The sequence below is a fragment of the Lampris incognitus genome, chromosome 2 (genome assembly GCF_029633865.1).
Source record: "Lampris incognitus isolate fLamInc1 chromosome 2, fLamInc1.hap2, whole genome shotgun sequence".
Classification (NCBI taxonomy): Eukaryota; Metazoa; Chordata; class Actinopteri; order Lampriformes; family Lampridae; genus Lampris; species Lampris incognitus.
This window is the reverse complement of record NC_079212.1, coordinates 79,044,636-79,065,584: the sequence shown is the minus strand read 5'-3', so window position 1 is coordinate 79,065,584 and position 20,949 is coordinate 79,044,636. Positions and strand designations below refer to the sequence as shown.

Sequence of the window (20,949 nt, the reverse complement as noted above, 5' to 3'; positions counted from 1 at the left end):
AAAGACTTGTCGTAAATCACCTAACGCTTCCTCCCAATGGTCTATACAAACCTTTGCACCTTTTAAAAGAAACAAACATTAAAAGGAGAAGATACACAGGAGGGTATGCTGGGAGAAATATTCTACAAAATCAATGAAACAGCTAAGATTTCAGAACATTTGCATATTATAGTGATTATTCTTTTTCAAAGGACAAATTTCAGGCTCTAAACACTTCACATTACTCAGAAATTCTTGTTTTAATGTATATAAAAAAGCAGTCTACACTTCCATCAAATGTTCAAAAGGGAAATGACAGGGGCCACGTTTCTTCTTGGTATATGTATAAAAAAGGAGAAATACTACAGAAATTAAAAGAGAAAGTATACGTGATCCTAGAGTAAAATTATACAGCTGCTTTAAGCCCTCATTAGCCTGTTTCCATCCCTGCCAGAGAGGCAACAACCATGTTTGTAATGACCAGAAGCTTCTGTGTGGAGCCACCATGCTACCACCATGATGACATTAGAAACTGTCGTTGGGCTCAGCAGAGAAGATGCTGTGATCCACAGACACAAGCTGTCCTGTCCTGTCCTGTCCTGTCCGGCTGCATCATCAGGGCTGTGACAGTGTGAGTCTACAAGTGGAAAAGCACTTAGCATGTTGTAGCTTAGAACTGTTTTCTTCTTGTTGTTTCTCCTCCAGAAAAACAGGTGGTGCTCATGATCAATCCATTCCCCCGACATCCTGCGGTTTGTAGGACTGTGAAACCACGGCTCCTGAAGAGTTAACAGTGACAGTCAGTAAACACAACACAAAACCACAGCAAAACATGCTACACTGACTGCTCCGATATACACATTATTATAAGGTAAGGAAAAGTAACATGTTTGTGCAAATATAACTGCATCTCCTGTAATAACTCTGCAAACACTGCACTGGTGGCCATTACTGGTACTTCACTAGGTGCCTGGTACCTAAGACCAATCACAGTCCGACAATATAGTGATAATGTTTACAAAATAATGACCTGTACTGATATGTTGAAAACATATATTGTGAACACTAGTTTCCATAACATAACATACCATACCATAGACACAGACATGACATAACATAACATAGACAGGCATAGACATGACATAACATAGCATAGCATAACATAACATAACATAGACATAGCGCGTCATGCTCCTGCATGGACTCATGCAGGGCTTTTAAATCACTAATTATTGCTACTGACACCTCCACACATGCAATTCAAATTCTGATTACAGTATCTGTTTGAGTGGATTCACATGTGTCAGTGGTGCCATGAAGACGGCACCACTGACACATTTCAGAGAAAAATGGTTAAAGGGGGCAGTGACAACTATGGCAGTCAAGTCACCAGCCCTGGAAAAACCCCAAGTGTTTCTCTGCCTCAGATCCTCTCCGAAGAATAAACACATTGACAGTGTGATGATGTTTATGTCTCTGATGTGCAATATGATTATTGCTTCTTCTTGATATATGCAACAGTTTATGAGAATAATGAGCTGTCAGTGGTCAGGTTTTGGCATTCATGTGGCCAATGAAATGAACACAGCTTCCAGATCTTGCAAAACTTTATCGGCCATATCTAACAATTGCAGCGCACAGGCTGAATGCTCTTCCAGCACACTACACTTAGTAAAACATAGCTGCACCTGACTGAGCATCTCTCACAGCTTGCTCTCCTCATAGGAGCAACTGAAAATACTGATCTGAACAAATGCACTGATAAAACTGAAGGATAATTTTGAAAAATAAATGTGTAGACTTGGTGCAGTAAAAGATTTACTCCTTGCCAACTGGATTTTGTCGTATAAACAAATAAATAGATGCATAAAGTTCTGGCTTAACACTACTGTTGTTGCTGTTCTTCTTACATGTGTTAGCATTATTTTCCTATTGCACTATAGTCTTGTATGTGCGGTGTAACCTAGACTAGCCCTACATCATGGAGGGGAACATGACTTCAGCAGCTTGTGTGCATATGCCGGACAAGGCAAGGTCCGCTCTTGCTGCTGATTTAACTCTGCCACAGGTGAGGTCCTGAATGCGTCTGTGTCCAAGTACTTTACCTGTCGGTTTGGTGTGTCTGGGCCCTAAACTGACTGTAGGCATCCCCACCCTTTATAAACAACACAGTACAATACAATTGCCTAACAACCGAAACCATCGACCAGTTTCATATGCAAATATGGGTGTGACCACTAACTAGAGTTACAATGGCCATGTGTACTATTCACAGAGGATTGGGGAATAGTTGCAATCACAGCATTGTAAGATGATGCTGTTGGCTAGAAAAGCGCTATATAAAATGCAACTTGATTGATTGATTGATGACAGATGTACTCTTAGCCCCCCCTCCCTTCGGTTCAGGGATGGTTGGCCCCTCTTCACACAGATGGCTTCTTTGACTCCCTGTTCAAACCAGCGTTCCTCCCTATCAAGGATGTGCACATTCTCATCCCTGAAAGAGTGACCACTGGCCTGTAGATGGTGTAGACCAGGGGTGTCAAACTCCAGGCCTCGAGGGCCGCAGTGTCTGCAGGTATTTGTTGCAACCACGCACTACACCACCTGACTTAACTAATTACCTCACCTCCTGGATCAAGGAGGGAAAGGAACTAGTTTAATCAGGTGGTGTAGTGCATGGTTGCAACAAATACCTGCAGACACTGCGGCCCTCAAGGCCTGGAGTTTGACACCCCTGGTGTAGACTGTGGAGTCCTGGCCTGATGTGTTAGCTCTCCTGTGTTGTGCCATCCTCTTGGCCAGCATCTGTTTAGTTTCCCCGATGTGCAAGTCACAGAAATCCTCCTGGCACTTAACAGTGTACACTATATTGCCCTGTTTGTGCCAAGGGGCCCGATCCTTGGGGTGGACCAACTTCTGGCGCAGCGTGTTTTATTATCATCGTATCATCATCATCATCATCATCATCATCATCATCATCATCACGATCATGTATCCCAATGGCAATTTGCATACGAAACTGATCGCTGGTTTGGGTCGTTATGCCACTGTATTGTTTATAAGGGTGGGGATACCTGCAGTGAGTTTAGAATGAAGAGGTCACTTAGATGATGATGAAACATTTCTGTCAATAAATGTTGTGTCCAGTTGAACTGATTCATCTTACCTGTGATTTTCTTACCTGAATTATTGAGCATGCATCAAGACAGTTTATTAGGATATCTTTTTATTTCTCCCTCTCCAATTCTACTGTAATGCATTCCATGATATTGTCCAATACAAATGACATATTCCCGACAGATTTACATTTATAATTTCCATTGATGTATAGTGCAACTCCCCCACCTTTAGTTTGTTGCCTGTTAATTTAAAATATTTTGTATCCCTCAACCTTGACCATGTCTGTGTGTTCTTCTCTAAGCCAAGTCACAGATATTGCAATTACAGTGAATTTCTTGTCCAGTTTTATTAAACAGTGATTGATTGAAAAGTTTGAACTGAGGCTCCTGCTACTGAAGTGGATTATTGATACTGCTCCATCCATTTTTACATTACTTTTGAACTGGTCTTCGGTGTAGTATTCACAATGTCTCTTTGTGTTTTTGTAGCAGTTGTTCTCAGGGTCTATATCATGTTCAATGTCTTGTGATTTATATTCAGTATATTTGAAAGTTTTCAAGTCCAGTTTTTCGTATTCTGTGGATGAGTGACTTCTGTTTGAACTTGACATGAGTGTGTTTAGTGAGTTCAGCTACTCTATTATTTCAGTCTTCATGTCTTCATACTGTCACCTTGTTGTGATTGCTCTCCCAGCTTTCATACATTCTACTGAATCCATGGCATTTGAAAAATGTTTTGTGAAGTGTGTTGTTTTTTTGGTTTATGGCGAAACACTGCTTCCCCTGTTGCCTTATAGAAACCTCCCTTGCCACCAACAGCCTGTATTATTGACACCAAACAGACAGTCTCCAGGGACTCATGTTGCTTGTGCCAAATTCTGATCCTTCCATCAGCATGATGCAAAAGTTATCTGGATTCTTCTAACCAGTCAACTTTTTCCGCTTCTCAGTGGTCCAGTTTTGATGCTTCTGTGCCCACTGCAGAGGTGCTTTCTTGTTCTTTGCTGAAAACATTGGCACCTGACATGGTCTTCGGTTGTTATAGCCCATTTAGGACAAGTCTAGTAGATGGTGTGTTCTGAGATGACATTCTGTACACCAGGGGTTCTCAACCTTTTGTAACTAACTCAAGGCCCACTTGGGTATGTGTCAAGACAGTCAGGGCCCACATACCGAAATAAATGTACAACCTTATTTATTTATTAAATAAGTAAGTAAGTAAGTAAATAAATAAATGAATGAATTAATGAATGAATAAATGAATGAAGGGGCACTCTGACCTGTAAACGATTGCTATGTCACTGTCAGCAGCAATGATTGAATTAAATATTCTACTTGCCCTCAGTGAGATACTTGGCGTTGCTTCTGAGAAATGATCAGATCAAGCCGGGGTGGGATGGGTGAGAGGCTGATTCGCAGAGTAGCATTCAAAGTTACTTGCAGTCTGTTCCTAGCCTTTGATTTTGTGACAGTCATAATGGAAAACCCTGAGTCACACAGGTATGTGGTGCTGAAAGGCAACAGAAATTTGATTGCCCGTTGTGACAGAGAGGGATATTCATTGGCAGCCAATATCCAGAATGAAGCAAGGTCAACTTGAACTGAAGCTTGCTTCAGGCTGTTGTCAGCTGATAGTTCCATCAGCTGGTTTCCCAACACAGTGGACAGGGCCATGTCTTCAGATGCAGGATCCACTGAGAATGGGTCTAAAACCCAAAGATTTCCATTCCGGGGGTCTTCTGGGAAGTAATCTGAAAATGTATGTGACAACCGAGTTAAACACTGGGTGACAACATTGGAAACGTTAACAGGAGGGGAACCTTCCAAAGTTTCACTCAGGAGTGAGAACATATCCATTCGTCCCTCTTTGACGCTCTCGTTCCAAAGGGTGAGTTTTTTTCTTTAACCCCTCAATTTTGTCTGAAACCAAAAACACGGTGCTGTTTCTTCCTTGCATTGACATATTCAGTTGATTCAACTGGTCAAATATGTCTGATAAAGTGGCTAGTTTTGCACAAAAGTCATCATCAATGTAATGCTCTGTCAGAGGGGATTGCTTCTCATCAAGAAATGCATGCACTTCTTTCCTCAGTTCGAACAGGCGACTAAGCACATGTCCTCTTGAAAGCCACCTTACTTCACTGTGATACAAGAGCTGCACGTGATCTGCATCCGTCCTCTCACACAGAGCAGCAAAACATCTCGAGTTGACTGCCTTTTTTTTTTAACATGGTTGACAGTTTTCACAGCCACATTCATGACGTCATGCAGCTCTGGTGACATCTTCTTTGTAGCCAGATTTCCCCGATGTAAGAAACAACGCGTCCACTTCGCCTCCGGTGCCCTCTCCTGGATTTGCTTGACAACACTGCGATGTATTCCTGTCATCGATGCAACGCCGTCCGCGCAGACACCGACACAGTGTTTCCAATCTAGTCCATTTCCAGTGACGTAATCATCAAGGCAGCGGAAGCAATTGTCTGCCATGGTTCTGATGGGAAGCTCTTTGCAAAAAAGTAGATCTTCGTGAAAATTATCATCCCATCTGTATCAAAAACCAGCAATAAAGCTGCGTTGCTAACGTCAGTGGACTCGTCCAGCTGTATGGCAGAATGTGGGCTTGCCTTTATTCGCTCCAGAAGTTGGCTTTCGATGTCATCGCTCATATCAGCAATTCTCCTACTCACTGTGTCGTTCGATAGCGGCACAGTCTGGATTTTCGTTGCCGCTGCCTCCCCAGTAACTCTCAGCACATATCCACGGCGCTAGGCCAGATGAGATCCTCTGCGATTGTAAATGCTTCCTGCTACGAGATACACAAGCAGCCACCAGGTAACTCGCTTTCAGAACAGCTTTTGGTTGTGTTGTTAGCGTACTTGTGGCTTTCTGTTGTGCTTGAAGCCCATCTCGCTTCCTCTGGAAATATTCTTTTGGTTTTCCAACACGTCCAGGGTGATGGTGTTAAGTGTCTCTGCAGCTTTGATGGTTTTCATGATTCATTTGAGAGGACTTCGACACACTCAACACATTGTGCTTTCGGCTCTGCATCACTACCTGCCATTGTGAATCCAAACTTAATGTATTCAGGGTCGTATTTTCTGACCACAAGCTTCGGTATCTTAGCTGTGGCAGAGGTCTCACCTCCATCACCTTTTCTCTTTAAAAACCGATCCCTCGTTTTACTGTAGTCGAAATAAAATAGAAATGCTTGCTTGAGCCTTCAGACACCGGAACTAACAGCAACAAAACGTTTGTCTCGAACTGATCACGTTCGAGTCATGTGCAGTTATTTTCATTATTTATTAATTTAAAAAAGGTTGTGTATTTTAATTAAAAATACATATTAACACAAATCCCTGGGCCATTTAGGTACTGTGTAATTAGATGTGAAGTCACTACTTGACAGACAAATATTTTAATTCTGGCTAACTATTTGAGCAGTACCTCCGCGGCCCACTGGGTGGTGCTCTGCAGGCCGCGGCCCACCGGTTGAGAATGGCTGCTGTATACCAATGTTGAATCAGATGTGACTTGGCTGGTTGTGGCCTGTCTGTTCACTTGCATTGATTCTCTATTCTCCTCTGGCCCCTCTGATCCATGCCTTTTTTTTTTTCCAAAGGACTGCCGATCACCGGTAGTTTTTTGTTTTTCGCACCATTCATGGTAAACCTTGAAAAGTGTGTGTGTGAAAAGCCCAGGACAACAGCTGTTGGGAGATGCTAGAACCGACAGGCCTAACACAAACTATCATGCCACGTCACTCGCTTTGTCCATTCCAATGCTTAACTGACCACTAACTGATGCTAGAAACACTGGTCCTCCTGATTTTCAACACACACTGCAGTTACATGACATACAGTATGCTGGAATGTACCACTTGTGTGAAGGTGGGCTGTGTACCACATAAACTGGAAACTCAGTGCATTTTGTGTGTCTGTTTAATTACTTTAATCTGAGGGATTAAGCAAAACTAGCCGGGTCCATCCGGAACAATATAAGCAAATAAGCAAATAAATAAATAGATAGATAGATAGATAGATAGATAGATAGATAGATAGATAGATAGATAGATAGATAGATAGATAGATAGATAGATAGATAGATAGATAGATAGATAGATAGATAGATAGATAGATAGATAGATAGATAGATAGATAGAGATAGCTAAATCTTGACTCTAAAATAAAAAAGTTGATTGATAGAGTAGTTGACTGGCTGCCTGATAGTTGATTATTCTGAATCCCTAGTACAAAGCAAGCCAAATCAAAGCCATTGACTTCCATCACCCTAACTACCATGCAATCAAATCTGAAAAGAGAGTGTGAGAGAGAGAGCGAGAGAAAGTCAGTATGTTATTTTGTCTTGTACTATGTTTCTTTGTTGTACTGTTTCTTTGTCGTACTATGTTTCTTTGTTGTACTGTTTCTTTGTTGTACTGTTTCTTTGTCGTACTATGTTTCTTTGCTGGACTATGTCTCTTTGTTGTAGTGTGTTTGTTTTCAATGCTGTTTTCCAATTGATGTTTGGCTTTTTTCCTTCCTTCTTTATTCAATATTTGGACACTTGCTTTGGCAATATGTACATTGTTACATCAAGCCAATAAAGTCATTTGAATTGAATTGAGTTGAACTGAGAGAGAGAGCGAGAGAGAGAGAAAGGACACAAATTAAACCTTCAAAATTGCAAAATGATAAAGAAACACCCAAGTAAAAGCTATACAAGCCCAGGGAGGAGCGAGGCAGGAGCAGCAGAAGGGACAAAGGCCAAGCAGGAAGAAAACCAGCCACAAAAGTAGACCCAGCTTGCCCCAAGGAAAAAAAGCGGCACCCTCTGGTAATTATTGACATTTTCAACAATCATATACAAGCCACATTCGAAATGTGCCCCATATTACAAGTCACAGCAAATTAGGAGGTCTAAAACACAGAAAGACTGACTGAGGTTTACCTAAAATAGATAAAGCCTTAATTTGGCAACAAGAAAACAATGCCAGAAGCAAAGGAATAAGAAGAGGCCACTGAATCAAAACCAGCCATTCAACAATGTTACTACATTACTGCTACAGACATGTGGTCACTCTGACTTCAGAACCAAAATATAGCACTGAGGCTTAGAGGTTACTCTGCCAGTGTGCTGGGATAGTAGTGGGGTGGGGGTTGTTAAACTAGGGTGGTGGCCAATGTCAAAGATGCTCTGGAGATATCTGGCACTTTTGAAGTGCCAGTCATAACTAACAGGCTAGACACAGCTCCGAGATCGACCAGGGTGGGTTTTGGCATCCTTACCTGTGGCCAGGCCCCCCTCTGCTCTGCCCTTTATCCCTCCTCCTCCTCCCATCCCAGTGCTGCCCAGGGTTTCGATGGTGTGGGAAGGCCGGTCGCCCCGGTAAGACTTTGCCCTGAGGGGGAAGTCTTTGTCTTTACCTTTGGAGCCTTTGGGCCGGCCTGCTGTCTTCTTTTTGGACTTTCCATCCCCCTTCACACCCAGTAGAGGATGCACCTCTGAGCAAAGGAAGACAAATGGACCAGTGATATGGGGTCCAGAAATATAGCTAAGTGTTTTCCAGCCCAGTCCTCAAGTACCCCCTGTCCTTGACATTTTCATTGTAACTCTCAATAGGTAGGCATGCTTGTACATACTCAACTAATCAGCGCTTAACTGTGTCAAGCTTGGCACACCTGACACATAATTAAATGCAAAAATATGATAGGCTGAGTAACCTCAGGTAGGCCTACGTATGCTGAGTTATTAAAAAAAAATCTGCACGGGTGTCTGTGTAGCGTAGCGGTCTATTCCATTGCCTACCAACACGAGGATCGCTGGTTCAAATCCCCATGTTACCTCTGGCTTGGTTGGGCGTCCCTACAGACACAATTGGCTGTGTCTGCGGGTGGGTAGCCGGATGTGGGTATGTGTCCTGGTTGCTGCACTGGTGCCTCCCCTGGTCGATCGGGGCGCCTGTTTGGGGGAGGAGGGGGAACTGGGGGGAATAGCGTGATCCTCCCATGTGCTACGTCCCCCTGGTGAAAATCCTCACTGTCATGTAAAAAGAAGCGGCTGGTGACTCCACATGTGTCAGAGGAGGCATGTGGTAGTCTGCAGCCCTCCCCGGATCGGCAGAGGGGGTGGAGCAGCGACCGGTACAGCTCGGACGAGTGGGGTAATTGGCCAAGTACAATTGGGTAGAAAAAGAGAGAAAAAAATCGCTCCCAAAAAAAAAAAAAAAAATCTGCAGGACAGGGGGTGCTTGAGGACTGGGTTGGGAAAACATCAATACCTTGATGTATGTATTGAGGTATTACCAACCCAGTCCTTACACAATCTATTTCTGAGTGGCATCAAATGTTACATGCAAATCTATAAATAATCAAAACAAAAATGTCTTTCTTTCTTTAATCATCTCACCATCACTGGGCACTCCCTGCAGTTCAATGGTGGTAGTGCGGGCCTTTTTCTTAGCTGGGCCTCCCTCAGCGGATGGCTGTCGTTGCTTCTTGTCCCCACTCCCGGGGCCATCCTCTGCAGAAGCATTTGGGCCAGAGGTATCTGGTGGGGGGCCGAAGGGGTTTTCCTCTGGGTCTTCTACCTCAGGAGCAATGGGTAGGTAGAGCAGGGCCTTGTAGTCTTCCAGCTCCTCATCACTACAGGTGATACAGATAACTAGGTTGAGGTAGAGCAACTTTTGTAATTCACAAACAACTGTTTTGCTTTTCTTTTTTTTAAAACGTCTGCCCTTTCCAAAGCATTTAGCTATCTTTTTTTTTTTTAAATATAATAACTGAATTGCTTTAACAAAATAGAAGAATGAGATCAGCATAACATTGATTAAATCCAGAAAAATTAATAGGATTATAAAATGTACAATAGATGGCTCAGCCAGGCACGGCATCTTAACTACATATGGGATATTCTGTTCATAAATGTTGTCAACATTGCTGTAAATGCTCACCTACTGCAAAACGCTAATATGGGATCAACAGTTGTTACATCCACTTCTTCGTCCTCTGCAGCATCAGCACCTGGGACAGACATTTAATGCCACAGTAATGAAAAAAAAAAACACACACACACAAACATACAAGGTGGTCAGGATAACCAGCCATAGCAGTGTAAGTACTATAAGCATTAGCCCCCCCAACACTAAATTCATCAGTCACTGGTAATTTCATGTAATTTTTCTCACAGATTTAAAAGTCTTCCAGTAGCTAGAGTTAAATGTACACGTGTGATGTTCACCTGTTTGTTCTGGTTCACTCTTGTCCTCATCTTCAATGTCAAACTCTGACTCTCGTTCCTCATATTCCACATTCTCATCCAGCTCTTTAAAATCTGGCGCAAAAGCACTCCAGTTTTCCTGAAGACAAGACAATCAGCTACACATCATATCGTGACGCTCATGTGATCAGATGGCAAGGAGCAGGTTAATGATGTCAATTTTATTACAAGGGATGACAAGCAGTCCTCCCCCTCTGCTGAGGAGACAGGCGTGAGCATATATTTGCAGACGAGGGAAGGTGAAGGACAGGAAGCTCTGGTAGACACTGGGAGCAAATGAGGTTAAAATTTCCAAGATTCAGAGAACCTCAGAAATACTGATACAGATTATCTAGAGCACATATATTTAAGACCCTACTAATGAGGAGAACTACATTGGGAAAAGTCTCATATTTAGTCAAAATGTGGTCTTAATTTTGCACAAGTACACAGGAATTTTCGAACGTTTTTAATTCTTGGACGGTTTTAATTCAAGAGAAAAAAGACACAAGAACAAGATCAGACTGACATAAAAGGAGATTGAGAAAACGATATAATAAAGACCAAAAAAAAAAAAGATTCCCAACACTCCATGTTTAGGATTTTAATAACAGTAATTTACAATGATCCAAAACTGTGGAAGTTTGTAATGAACAAAATTCAAATGAAAATGCAACCCAATTGTTAGCTTCATTTTCAAGTTCTGCATGCTTCACCTGTGACAGAATGTGAAAACAGTCACAATAATCCGACCTGAATTAGAATGTTCATGGTGAGGCTCAACATTTCCTGACAATATCTAAATGTAGATTAAATAACCATTTGACGTTTCATTTTAAAGTCATGTCCTGTACTAAGGTTGACAACATTTAAATATTCGTTTCAAATTTGAAAATTAAAGTGAAACGAAACAACTGCAATCTGTTTTTTCCTTTAACCATTAAGGTCATATATAACATTTAAATTCACTAATTTAATTTAATTTAAACTCACTTGCCCTCTCAATGGTGGCCTCGTGAAGCCTGCCTTAAGGCTGTGATCACACTGGAAGCATTTTAACACGGGACATACTTGCGTACTCATTACAAATTTTTGTGTTAATTTTATTTTTTTACAAAAGCCCTGATTCGCATCACAGTGGGCATGTTGTCATTGCCAGGTAGTCACAGAGTTGCCTGGAGGGATTAAAGCGGAAAAATATTCTTGAAAAAATTCACAAGACTGCTATGTCAAGCAGTCTATTCCCCCCCCCCCCCTGTATTTTTTGGGAATTGCCAAGCTTATTAAACTTAAAAGCAAATATTTTGAATGTTATTTGAACAAGCCTACCCTTATACATTGTTCCTTCTTCAGCCTGATGTGGGCATTGGAGTACGAAGGCGAGACAGGATGCATAGTCATACAAAGATCATAGCTGTAGGCTAATACATGAGAGGGGAGACGATTTTCTTCACACAGCAACATTAGGTTTAATAGTGCGATATTTTTCATGTCAGATGGAAACCATTGCATTTAAAATGTGATACAGATCAGTGAGATAATAACAGGTTTATTAAAACTGTTATTATAAATTACAAATTAAGATGCTGCTGCAATGTAGTGGAGAATACAACATAGTCCAGTCAGTTATTCCCCATCCACACCATTCTCATCATCCCAGGTCCACCTCCATTTCAATTTTAGCTTTGTTGATGACACTGCCATCTTTCCTCGTGTTACAGAAAAATCTACGACCTTGAAAAATTTGGAAGCACCACTTCCAAAGTCGTCACTAAATAGCGTGCTGGAAGGGATGCCCACCCTTCCAAATCGTGAACCTAGCCTTAAAAAAAACAAATCCATATCTAAACTTAACCACGCCAAAACCTACCTAAAAAACCACTTTAACCAAAATACCTTGCGCAATGGAACAGCGTTAGAAGTGAATTTCATGATAAAAATACTTCAAATTTAACATATTGTATGAGCATAATTGTGTCCATTTGTCTACATGTTGCACCTTTTAAAAAGTTTACATCATCGATCAACATTTTGTAAACAGTGCCTGAAGTGGCGCTGGTGGTTTGAAATTGACAGTGCAGCACTTTTTAATCAGTATTAGGTTGTTAGCAATTTGTGATCGCGCTATTGTTAGCAAAGCTAGCATCTAGCATTAAATTAACTTCTTCTGCAGCTCATTAAATGGAAAATGAATAAAACATAATCTGAGTCTTTATTTGTGAAAGGTTTACATACAATACAAAACACAAGCAGCTGTGATCTACTTGCTTGTTACAGCCATTGAGGACTCTTAACTTGACAGAGAGCACGATTTACACAGCAGAATTCCACCATTAAAGCCGAAATAAAATCTTGCTGGTATGCTTTTACACCAGTTTTAACCTGCAGTAGCAATTTTTCACAGAATTCTGCCAATGTTTCCATAAACTGACCAATCGTCATCTTGGATTTGGCCCAAAAACCAGCTTCAATAAGCACCAATAGAAACCAACTGGGTTGCTGCTCCTAGGATTTTAATATGATTTCTATGGGTAGCCCAGGGTCTACATAGTATCTACTAATGTACCCAGTTTGGTAGCGAAAGCACATATAGTTAATAATTTATGGCACATTTTGTAAAATAAGCCCCGGCCATGGGAATCTGATTCAAATTTGGAAATAAATTATAGCAAAACTGTACTGAATATCAAAGAACCAAGGGATAACTTTTCTGCACAATGGTTCAATGAGGCCATGTGCAGAATTTGGTGAAAATTGGACTAAACTTGTAGAAGGCATAGCCATAAGAAAGTTGAGGAAATAAATTCAAATGGTGAAAAATCTGGTCAGATGGAAATGGCTATGGTTTATAAAGACAGATGTGTCTTGACTGAAGGAATTGAGGGAAAAAATAATTTTGTTTCTACAACCAACAGTTTCTATGATGTCCGCCAAAATGTGAAATTGATTATGGTGCCACCTACATACACATGTCAGTATTTATAAATCTGTTTAAGATCGGATCAAATATACCGAAGGAGTAACGAAAAAGCAGATTTTATTAATTGTCAAAATGGCGCACAATTAATTTTTCCATAAGTAGGTGTGTCTTACATGGATGGATATCTGATCTAGAGTGGGGTACGGGGGGGGGGTGTTTATATGACTTACTGTGAAAAAGGTATTAACATTTAAATTTTATAAGTCCATATATGTAGTAGTATGCTAGTATGCATGTCAATGAGTTGTTACACTTCTTGTAAAAAAAGGCCTAGCATGTTATCCAATGGCATTGCTATGACTGGATGACTACCCTGTCAATCAGTCAAGCTCCTCGCTACCTTACATTTTTTTTTTCATCAAGATGCACACCCTCTCAGATCAGACTGGCATCGTCATGTCAGCTGGAGCTGTGCCAAGAGTCATCACCTTCGGATTCAAAAAGTTCACATGCGAAGGAAAATGGCAAACTGACGTGCAAGACGTGCTCAACATAGATTTCTGACAGCCAGACTACAACGTCCAACTTTGTTCATCATTTCAAGACTCATTCAGACCGGTAAGTGTCTGTAAGTTAGCTAACATTAGCCTGCTCTCTCAAAACTCAGTCGTCAGCTAAACTGCAATTGCAAAGATCAGTGGTCTTTTACTTATTTCAAATTGGATGAACATTTGAATTTAGCCAACCAATAAAAAGGGCAAACATGAAAATGCAAGGGCAATAAGATTACGGAGTTAAAATTTGATTCATGACCTTAAAGGTGGAACAGTAGGATTTTCCTAAAAACCAATATACAGACTCATGCAAAAATAATCCCTCTCAGTCATCACTTATGAGCCACTAGACATGTGTCTGTATCTGCAGAGACCCTGACCTCTGCCTACATTTTCTTATTTGGCTGTGTATGGGACGTTTCTGGGCACTAACCTCTGGCAGAGGGACTCTATAAAAACATAGTGAACAGGTGCCAGATCAAGATCATAAATCACGCATCCAAGAGGAAGCTACGACAATGATGGACACAGTGCCAAAAAGATGCAAATATAGCGAGGTGAAACGCCAAGCGGACAAAGCTCGTTCCAAAATGAGAGTGAATCTGGGGTTGGCTTCATCCCCATCCTCTCTTTCAGTGTTCACCAGCATGCGAACTTGGCCTGTACACAAGGATGTGTTCTGGCAGCTGCGGTCAGGGGGTGTGTGCTTCTGGTATCGTTGAGCCAAGGAGGAGGGGCCAACTTTGAATGTTGTGTTTACAAACTGCAGCCCACAAATCCTACCTTTAATAATTACACCTGTATTCACATATTTTCACAAATAATGCATGTATAACTTGAAAATCAAATTGTAATAATAGCGTTTTCATTTAAAATTTGTCCATTATTAGCTTCCATAAAAAAAAATTTAAAAAAAACAGATAGCTGGAAAATCTTGTTTTTCACTGGCATGGATCATTATTTACCCCTTTGTACTATGGTCTACTCACCACTTGATTCTGGGCCCAGATCGAAACCACTCCACTTGAGATGGAGGCAATAATCGGGCGTACAGGATGCCACTGGAAAAAGACAAAATAGTAAATCAGGTTAGAAAATGTTTGCGGAATTAAGGAAACAATAACATTGAGAGACCTACTGGGAAGCGGTGCCACCGTAAGATGCAAGAACAGCTTCATTGAGTGTTGGAACAATGGTCTTCTGTGTTAGCTGTTGGTAATGCTGGAGGCATTACGAACAGCTAACACAGAAGACCATACTTCCCAACGAATGATCAACATCAACATGTATTTTAGGAACATTTTAAAAACCCCAGGTATTTGGCAAAATGCTGAATAGAATCAATGAATAACAGAACAAAAAAAAGAAATAGAATTACAGCAATTAGAAGTAATAAAACAGTTCCATATAAACCAAGTTATATGAACCAACAGATGCATCTGGCGAATCACATTTACATTCTGTATTCAGCACTAGCTTCAGGAGGGGCAGAGAGTAATTCCTTCTGTGCCTAACCCTGTCATGCAGGGAATTACAACGATATAATAAGGAGGTTAGTATATAAATGAATGTCTCTAGGTCACAGACACGGGGAGAACATGCAAACTCCACACAGAGGACGACCCGGGACAACTCCCAAAGTTGGATTACCCTGGGGCTCGAACCCAGGACCTTCTTGCTGTGAGGCGACTGCGCTAACCACCCTAAATTCTAAAAAAAAAAAATCCATATTAACTATCATACCTCACACGAAGGAACAGCGTCAAGAGTGAATTTCATGACAAAAGTATCCCAAATCTACATGTGTAGGTCTGTTTCGCTAACATTATTGAATGAGCCAAGCCAATTTTATTTGTATAGCCCAATATCACAACTTATAAATTGAGCACAATTGTCTACCTGTTTCTCCGCTTAGAGTTTATCATTGATCAGCATCTTAAACAGTACGTGAAACAGCACAGGCTGCTTGAAACTGACAGTGCAGCACTTTTGAATCAAGCCTAAGTGTTAGGGTCACTAGTGATTTGTGATAGCATTAGCGTTAGCATCTAGTGTTAAAATAACTTCATCTGCTGCTCAAACAAGATGAACGAACCATTTATTACTACTTAATCCGAGTCTTTATCAAAGGTGTACTTACAATACAAAAACACAAGCAACTGGTGATGTGATTGCTTGAGGAACTAGCAATCAGCCATTGAGGACTCCTGACAAGCAGTATGATTCACACAGCGGAGCTTCAAGTCCCATATTTACTCCAGCAGTATCAAATTTTCTCCCAGAACCCTACCGATGTTTCCATGAAATTACAAACTGCCATCTTTGACTGATCCAAAAAACAAAACAAAAAATTGGCTTCAATACATGCCCACAGGAAACAGCTGTGCATCTAGGCTTCAATATGATTTCTATAGCAATAACACAACGCAAATACATTAAATCGTTGTTATTACACAAATGCCAGTGGGGAAAAGTATCGAGTATGGCATTTTTAATATAAAATCACAGATTACATCTTTAAATATCTCACCTAACTTTATGAGAAAGTGATATTAATAAAGGGAAGATGAAACAAAGAACAAGAACATAACAGAACAAGGATCTGAACTTCTTACAGCAACATCAAGCAACAACTCTCCTCTGGTCCCGTGCAGAATTTTGACCAGGTTGCCGATGCTCTTCTCCCAGATGTAGAGGGCATGCTGTCTGGCTGAACCAGCCACAATGTACTCCCCATCTCCGGAAAAACAGCAGCGCTTCCATGGGGTCCTGAACACTCAAATGGGAAGGGGTCGAAACAAGAGGGGAAGCAGAATGAAAGATGGGAGTTAAGATAACAAATTAAAAGTAAAAGTACTGCTTTCTGCATTTTGCATAGACAGGTGTTTTTAATGTATAACGCTACCTGTTGACCAGGTCTTGAAGTTTCTGCATCGGCTCAGGCTCGCCTTCCTTCCCGCAGGTGAGAATTTCCCTGCCGTCATACACTCTGATGATTCTGTCTGCTGTGTTTATCAGAAAGCAACTGAATCAAAGGCAGAGAAGGGTGGAGAGGAAGACAAGGAGTAAGAAAAGGGGCACAGAAGAAAGGACTTGCCCTTAAATAACACAGCAGGGGAAAGATGCTGCTGTCAAAAAGCTATTCTGAAATGTTTTGATACATTTACCCTATTTACACATTTAACAATAGTATTTACTGATTTCTGTATGTTGCACAGAGCAAAGAGGTGTTCTATCTTAAACTCCATTCTGACCTGCAACATGACATATAAGTGCATAACCTTGATGAGACATTGTATTATTTGTCCTTCTGGGATAAAAAAAAAAAACATGTTTGGTACCAAGACCTAACTGAACACTTGACAGAGTATTCAGTCACTCATGATCTGAACAGCAAAAAAAAAACACTATTTTTTCTTTTTCAGTTTATTTTACTCACCTGCCCTTCCGTGCAAACTCAATAGACTTGATAGCAGTGGTATTGCTGGTGCCAGTTGTCACTCTGAAGGAGGCTACCAGCTCCTGAGTGTCTGTGTTCAGTACCAAGATCTACAAGTGGGAGAGACTGCTATGACAATGGACAACAGAAAAGATAGTCCCCCACGGACACTTACAGCGCATCGCCTTCCAAACCTGTCATCACTCCTCTTCCTGTCAGAAACAATTCAAATCCAAGGCTTCCCCTGTTACTGTACATTTAAATGGACTGCATTCTATATAGAACTTTCTAGCTGTTCACACTATTCCCCTCACCTCCCCAAACAAGCGCCCCAACTGACCAGAGGAGGCGCTAGTGCAGTGGCCAGGACATATTCCCACACCTGGCTTCCCACCCGCAGACACAGCTACCTGTGTCTGTAGGGACGGCCAACCAAGCCGGAGGTAACACGGGGATACAAACCGGCGATTCCCATGTTGGCAAACAACGGAATAGACCGCTACGCCACCCAGACGCCCCTTGCAAATGAAATGTACCAGTCTCATCACAGTATCCATTGCCTCTTTCATTTCCCCAAAGTTTAGTGATCTTTACTAATTGGTCAATGATAAATGGTAAGAGCGCTGAGTTGACAGCGGCAAGCCTGCTTACCAAGCCCGTGTGTTGTCCCACCATTGATGGAGCCCCATCAGTGACAACAGACACAATTCTGCTCACATCCAAGCCACTCTTCTCAAAGAACTGTGTTAATTCATTAAAGATGCTTTCCCCAGTTGTGCACCACCCAGGCAGAGGAAGCAAACAAAGCAGCTCTTCCTGAAAGGTCTTCCCATCAAAAAATATTGGGAACACAGATAGCTGCTCCATATCGGTTCGGTCACTGGACGAGTCTATGGCTAGTAATATGGCTTCCGCTTTCTTCAAATCGGTGAGCAGATTGAAAAAACACTCCTCCACTAAAAGTTCTACTCTTCTTGATGCCGTGTTAGCTAACAATGGCACCTGCTTTAATAGCTCCGCAACCGTCTTCTTGTTTCTTTTCATGACTTAAAACTTCATCAACCATATCATTTGCACATGTTTTACTCAACTCAGCATCAATGAATGGCTTCTTAGCTTTAGCAAGGCTCCATGAAACATGCAATGAGGCAGCTGGTGCACTTTTGTGCCGATGTTGATTTACAGATTGTAGAAATGGAGTACTTGTTTGCAGTGATCTGATTTTGTAGGGTAGTTGGCATTAAAACTGGCAGCATGCATAGTGTCGAAGTGCTGCTTGAGATTATCTGCTGTGCAGACAGCTGCGGTCTGCATGCATATCAAGCATGTCGGTTTGACATTGCTGTGGTCCCGTAAAATAAAACATACTGATCAGTCCAGTCAGATATGAACTGACGGTTTTCCTAATCAACTTTCCACTTTTTTGCGCAGGCCAAGTTCTTGTTTTAGGACAATTATTGATTATCTGTGACTCAGCTGGTGAGTGGCTCTGTCTAGTCAAGGACCGCAGAGAGCGAGTAGTACGCCTTACGTCTACGCGCTCTATGGCATAGGTCAAGTGTACGGTGTGGGGTGAGGCCAAAATAAAGTAGAGCAGCACACACTTTATTTCACATGTTACGACAGCTGTGTTAGTGCCAATGGGTCGGTGTGGGCCAAACATTTGTCTCTCGTGGGCCAGACCTCGCCCGTAGGCCGCTTACTGGGGTTCAGTGCCTTAAACCATTTTAGCAAGTTTGCTGACACCCACAGATTAAAAATCATCTAAAGGTTAAACGCATGCCAGGCTGGTCATGGTACTCTGTGATGTAAGCATAGCAGGATAACCACAGCTGCAGCTCATAAAAGGAATAATGGGTCCATTTCATTTAGGTGTCCCAGCACGCCTAGCAGCACTAACAGACAAACTGATAGACCAGCACTAACAATCATCAATAGTACTGTCAAGGCTATTTCTTTGCATACCTAAATCAAACAGACCCATTCTAAATCTTATTAAACTTCAATCACTGATGTGCAATCTTAGCAGCTAAAATATGGATAAAATATGTGAGCTCAGCTAAAAATTATGCTGAAAATATGCCATCTCAGTGGGTAAAGATACAGTTTTATAATCTAACTACAAATTTCCATCCATCCATCCATTATCCAAACCACGTATGCTCCTCTCAGGGTTGCGGAGATGTTGGAGCCTACCCCAGCAGTCATTGGGCGGCAGGCGGGGAGACACCCTGGTCAGGCTGCCAGGATGTCAATAATATTTACAGGACATTTGATCAGTTACATCATTTTCCAGGTGATTTCCATGACTATAAAACTTGTCCATAAATTTCAAAGTTTTCCAAGATGCATGGGAACCCAGCTAAATGGCTCATAGCAGGTACCCACACAAGGACACCAGGGAGAGGGATAGAGCGCGAGATGCAGAGCTGTAGCAGCTCTCTTATAGTGATATTCTGCACACATCTTGATGATTTAATATTGTGTTAATCTCTGTTGTTTTTAAACATGTGTTTTTAAATTAAATGGCTATTGAGCCCCGTGGCTACCATCATAGTCTCATGTCTTGTGCCATAACACCCCAGTAGTGGAAGAGTTTTGCAACAGTTGTGGCCCGTACGGGGGGCTGCCGCGTCCTCATGCCAGAGAAAAGGCAACAACAGTAGTCAAGGGGCTCACCAGCTATTTATTTAAAAACACACAGTTAAAAACACCAGAGTGGCATCTTTAATTGTGTAAAGTTTGAATAAAGTATATTTCTTAGTTAAACAGCTGTGTAGTATATAGAAGCAGAGCTCTGTAATATGAATACATTTTAACACAAATAATTCGAAATCAGGCACGGTGGCGCAGTGGTTAGCACGGTCGCCTCACAGCAAGAAAGTCCTGGGTTCGAGCCCCGGGGTAGTCCAACCTTGGTGGGTCATCCCGGGTCGTCCTCTGTGTGGAGTTTGCATGTTCTCCCCATGCCTGCATGGGTTTCCTCCAGGGGTCCGGTTTCCTCCCACAGTCCAAAGACATGTAAGTCAGGTGAATTGGCTGTACTAAATTGTCCCTAAGAGTGAGTGAGTGAGTGAGTGAGTGAGTGAGTGAGTGAGTGAGTGAGTGAGTGTGTGTGTGTGTGTGTGTGTGTGTGTGTGTGTGTGTGTGTGTGTGTGTGTGTCAGCCCTGTGACAGTCTGGCGGCATGTCCAGGGTGTCTCCCTGCCTGCCACCCAATGACTGCTGGAATAGGTTCCAGCATCCCCGCAACCCTGAGAGTAGGATAAGCGGTTAAGATAATGGATGGACGGATGGATAATTGGAAATCAAACCAGGACGTTTAAGTCAACATTCACGTCCAATCGCAAAATGTTTGTTTCATCACACCATTATCCAGCACTTATTGAAAAAGTATTCCCTGCACTTTATTTACAACATGAAATGATGACCAGTTTGTAATCTCTGAATGTTCTTCTCTTACGCAGCACTAAAATTAATGGACCTCTCTTGACAGTGCACTGCTATTCCTTTCAACATACTATAATAAAATGATTATTATGATTATGATTATTATTATTATACTACCCTTTGCACTGCTATCACCACTGGATGGTTGTAAGGTAGCCAAACTTAACCACCATATGGCAATATGATGAGGAAGTAGGTGTTTCTCCACATTTCCTGGTATTCCTGATACATC

General features: G+C 41.7%; 1 protein-coding gene across 2 annotated transcripts in view; it reads right to left on the bottom strand.

Moving 5' to 3' along the window:
- Nucleotides 1-204: 204 nt before the first annotated feature.
- Nucleotides 205-20,949, bottom strand: part of rbbp5 (retinoblastoma binding protein 5) — a 28,662-nt gene continuing 7,917 nt past the window's right edge. Inside the window, exons 6-14 of one of the 2 annotated variants that reach the window (XM_056273659.1) lie at nucleotides 17,269-17,378; nucleotides 16,735-16,854; nucleotides 16,445-16,598; nucleotides 14,819-14,890; nucleotides 10,338-10,455; nucleotides 10,051-10,120; nucleotides 9,507-9,742; nucleotides 8,387-8,602; nucleotides 205-758 (exon numbers count right to left, since the gene is read on the bottom strand). In XM_056273659.1, the coding sequence (XP_056129634.1) occupies nucleotides 706-758; nucleotides 8,387-8,602; nucleotides 9,507-9,742; nucleotides 10,051-10,120; nucleotides 10,338-10,455; nucleotides 14,819-14,890; nucleotides 16,445-16,598; nucleotides 16,735-16,854; nucleotides 17,269-17,378 (1,149 nt within the window). In that variant the 3' untranslated portion in view covers nucleotides 205-705. The remainder of the gene's footprint in view (nucleotides 759-8,386; nucleotides 8,603-9,506; nucleotides 9,743-10,050; nucleotides 10,121-10,337; nucleotides 10,456-14,818; nucleotides 14,891-16,444; nucleotides 16,599-16,734; nucleotides 16,855-17,268; nucleotides 17,379-20,949) is intronic. The other variant, XM_056273660.1, reaches the window with a different exon arrangement.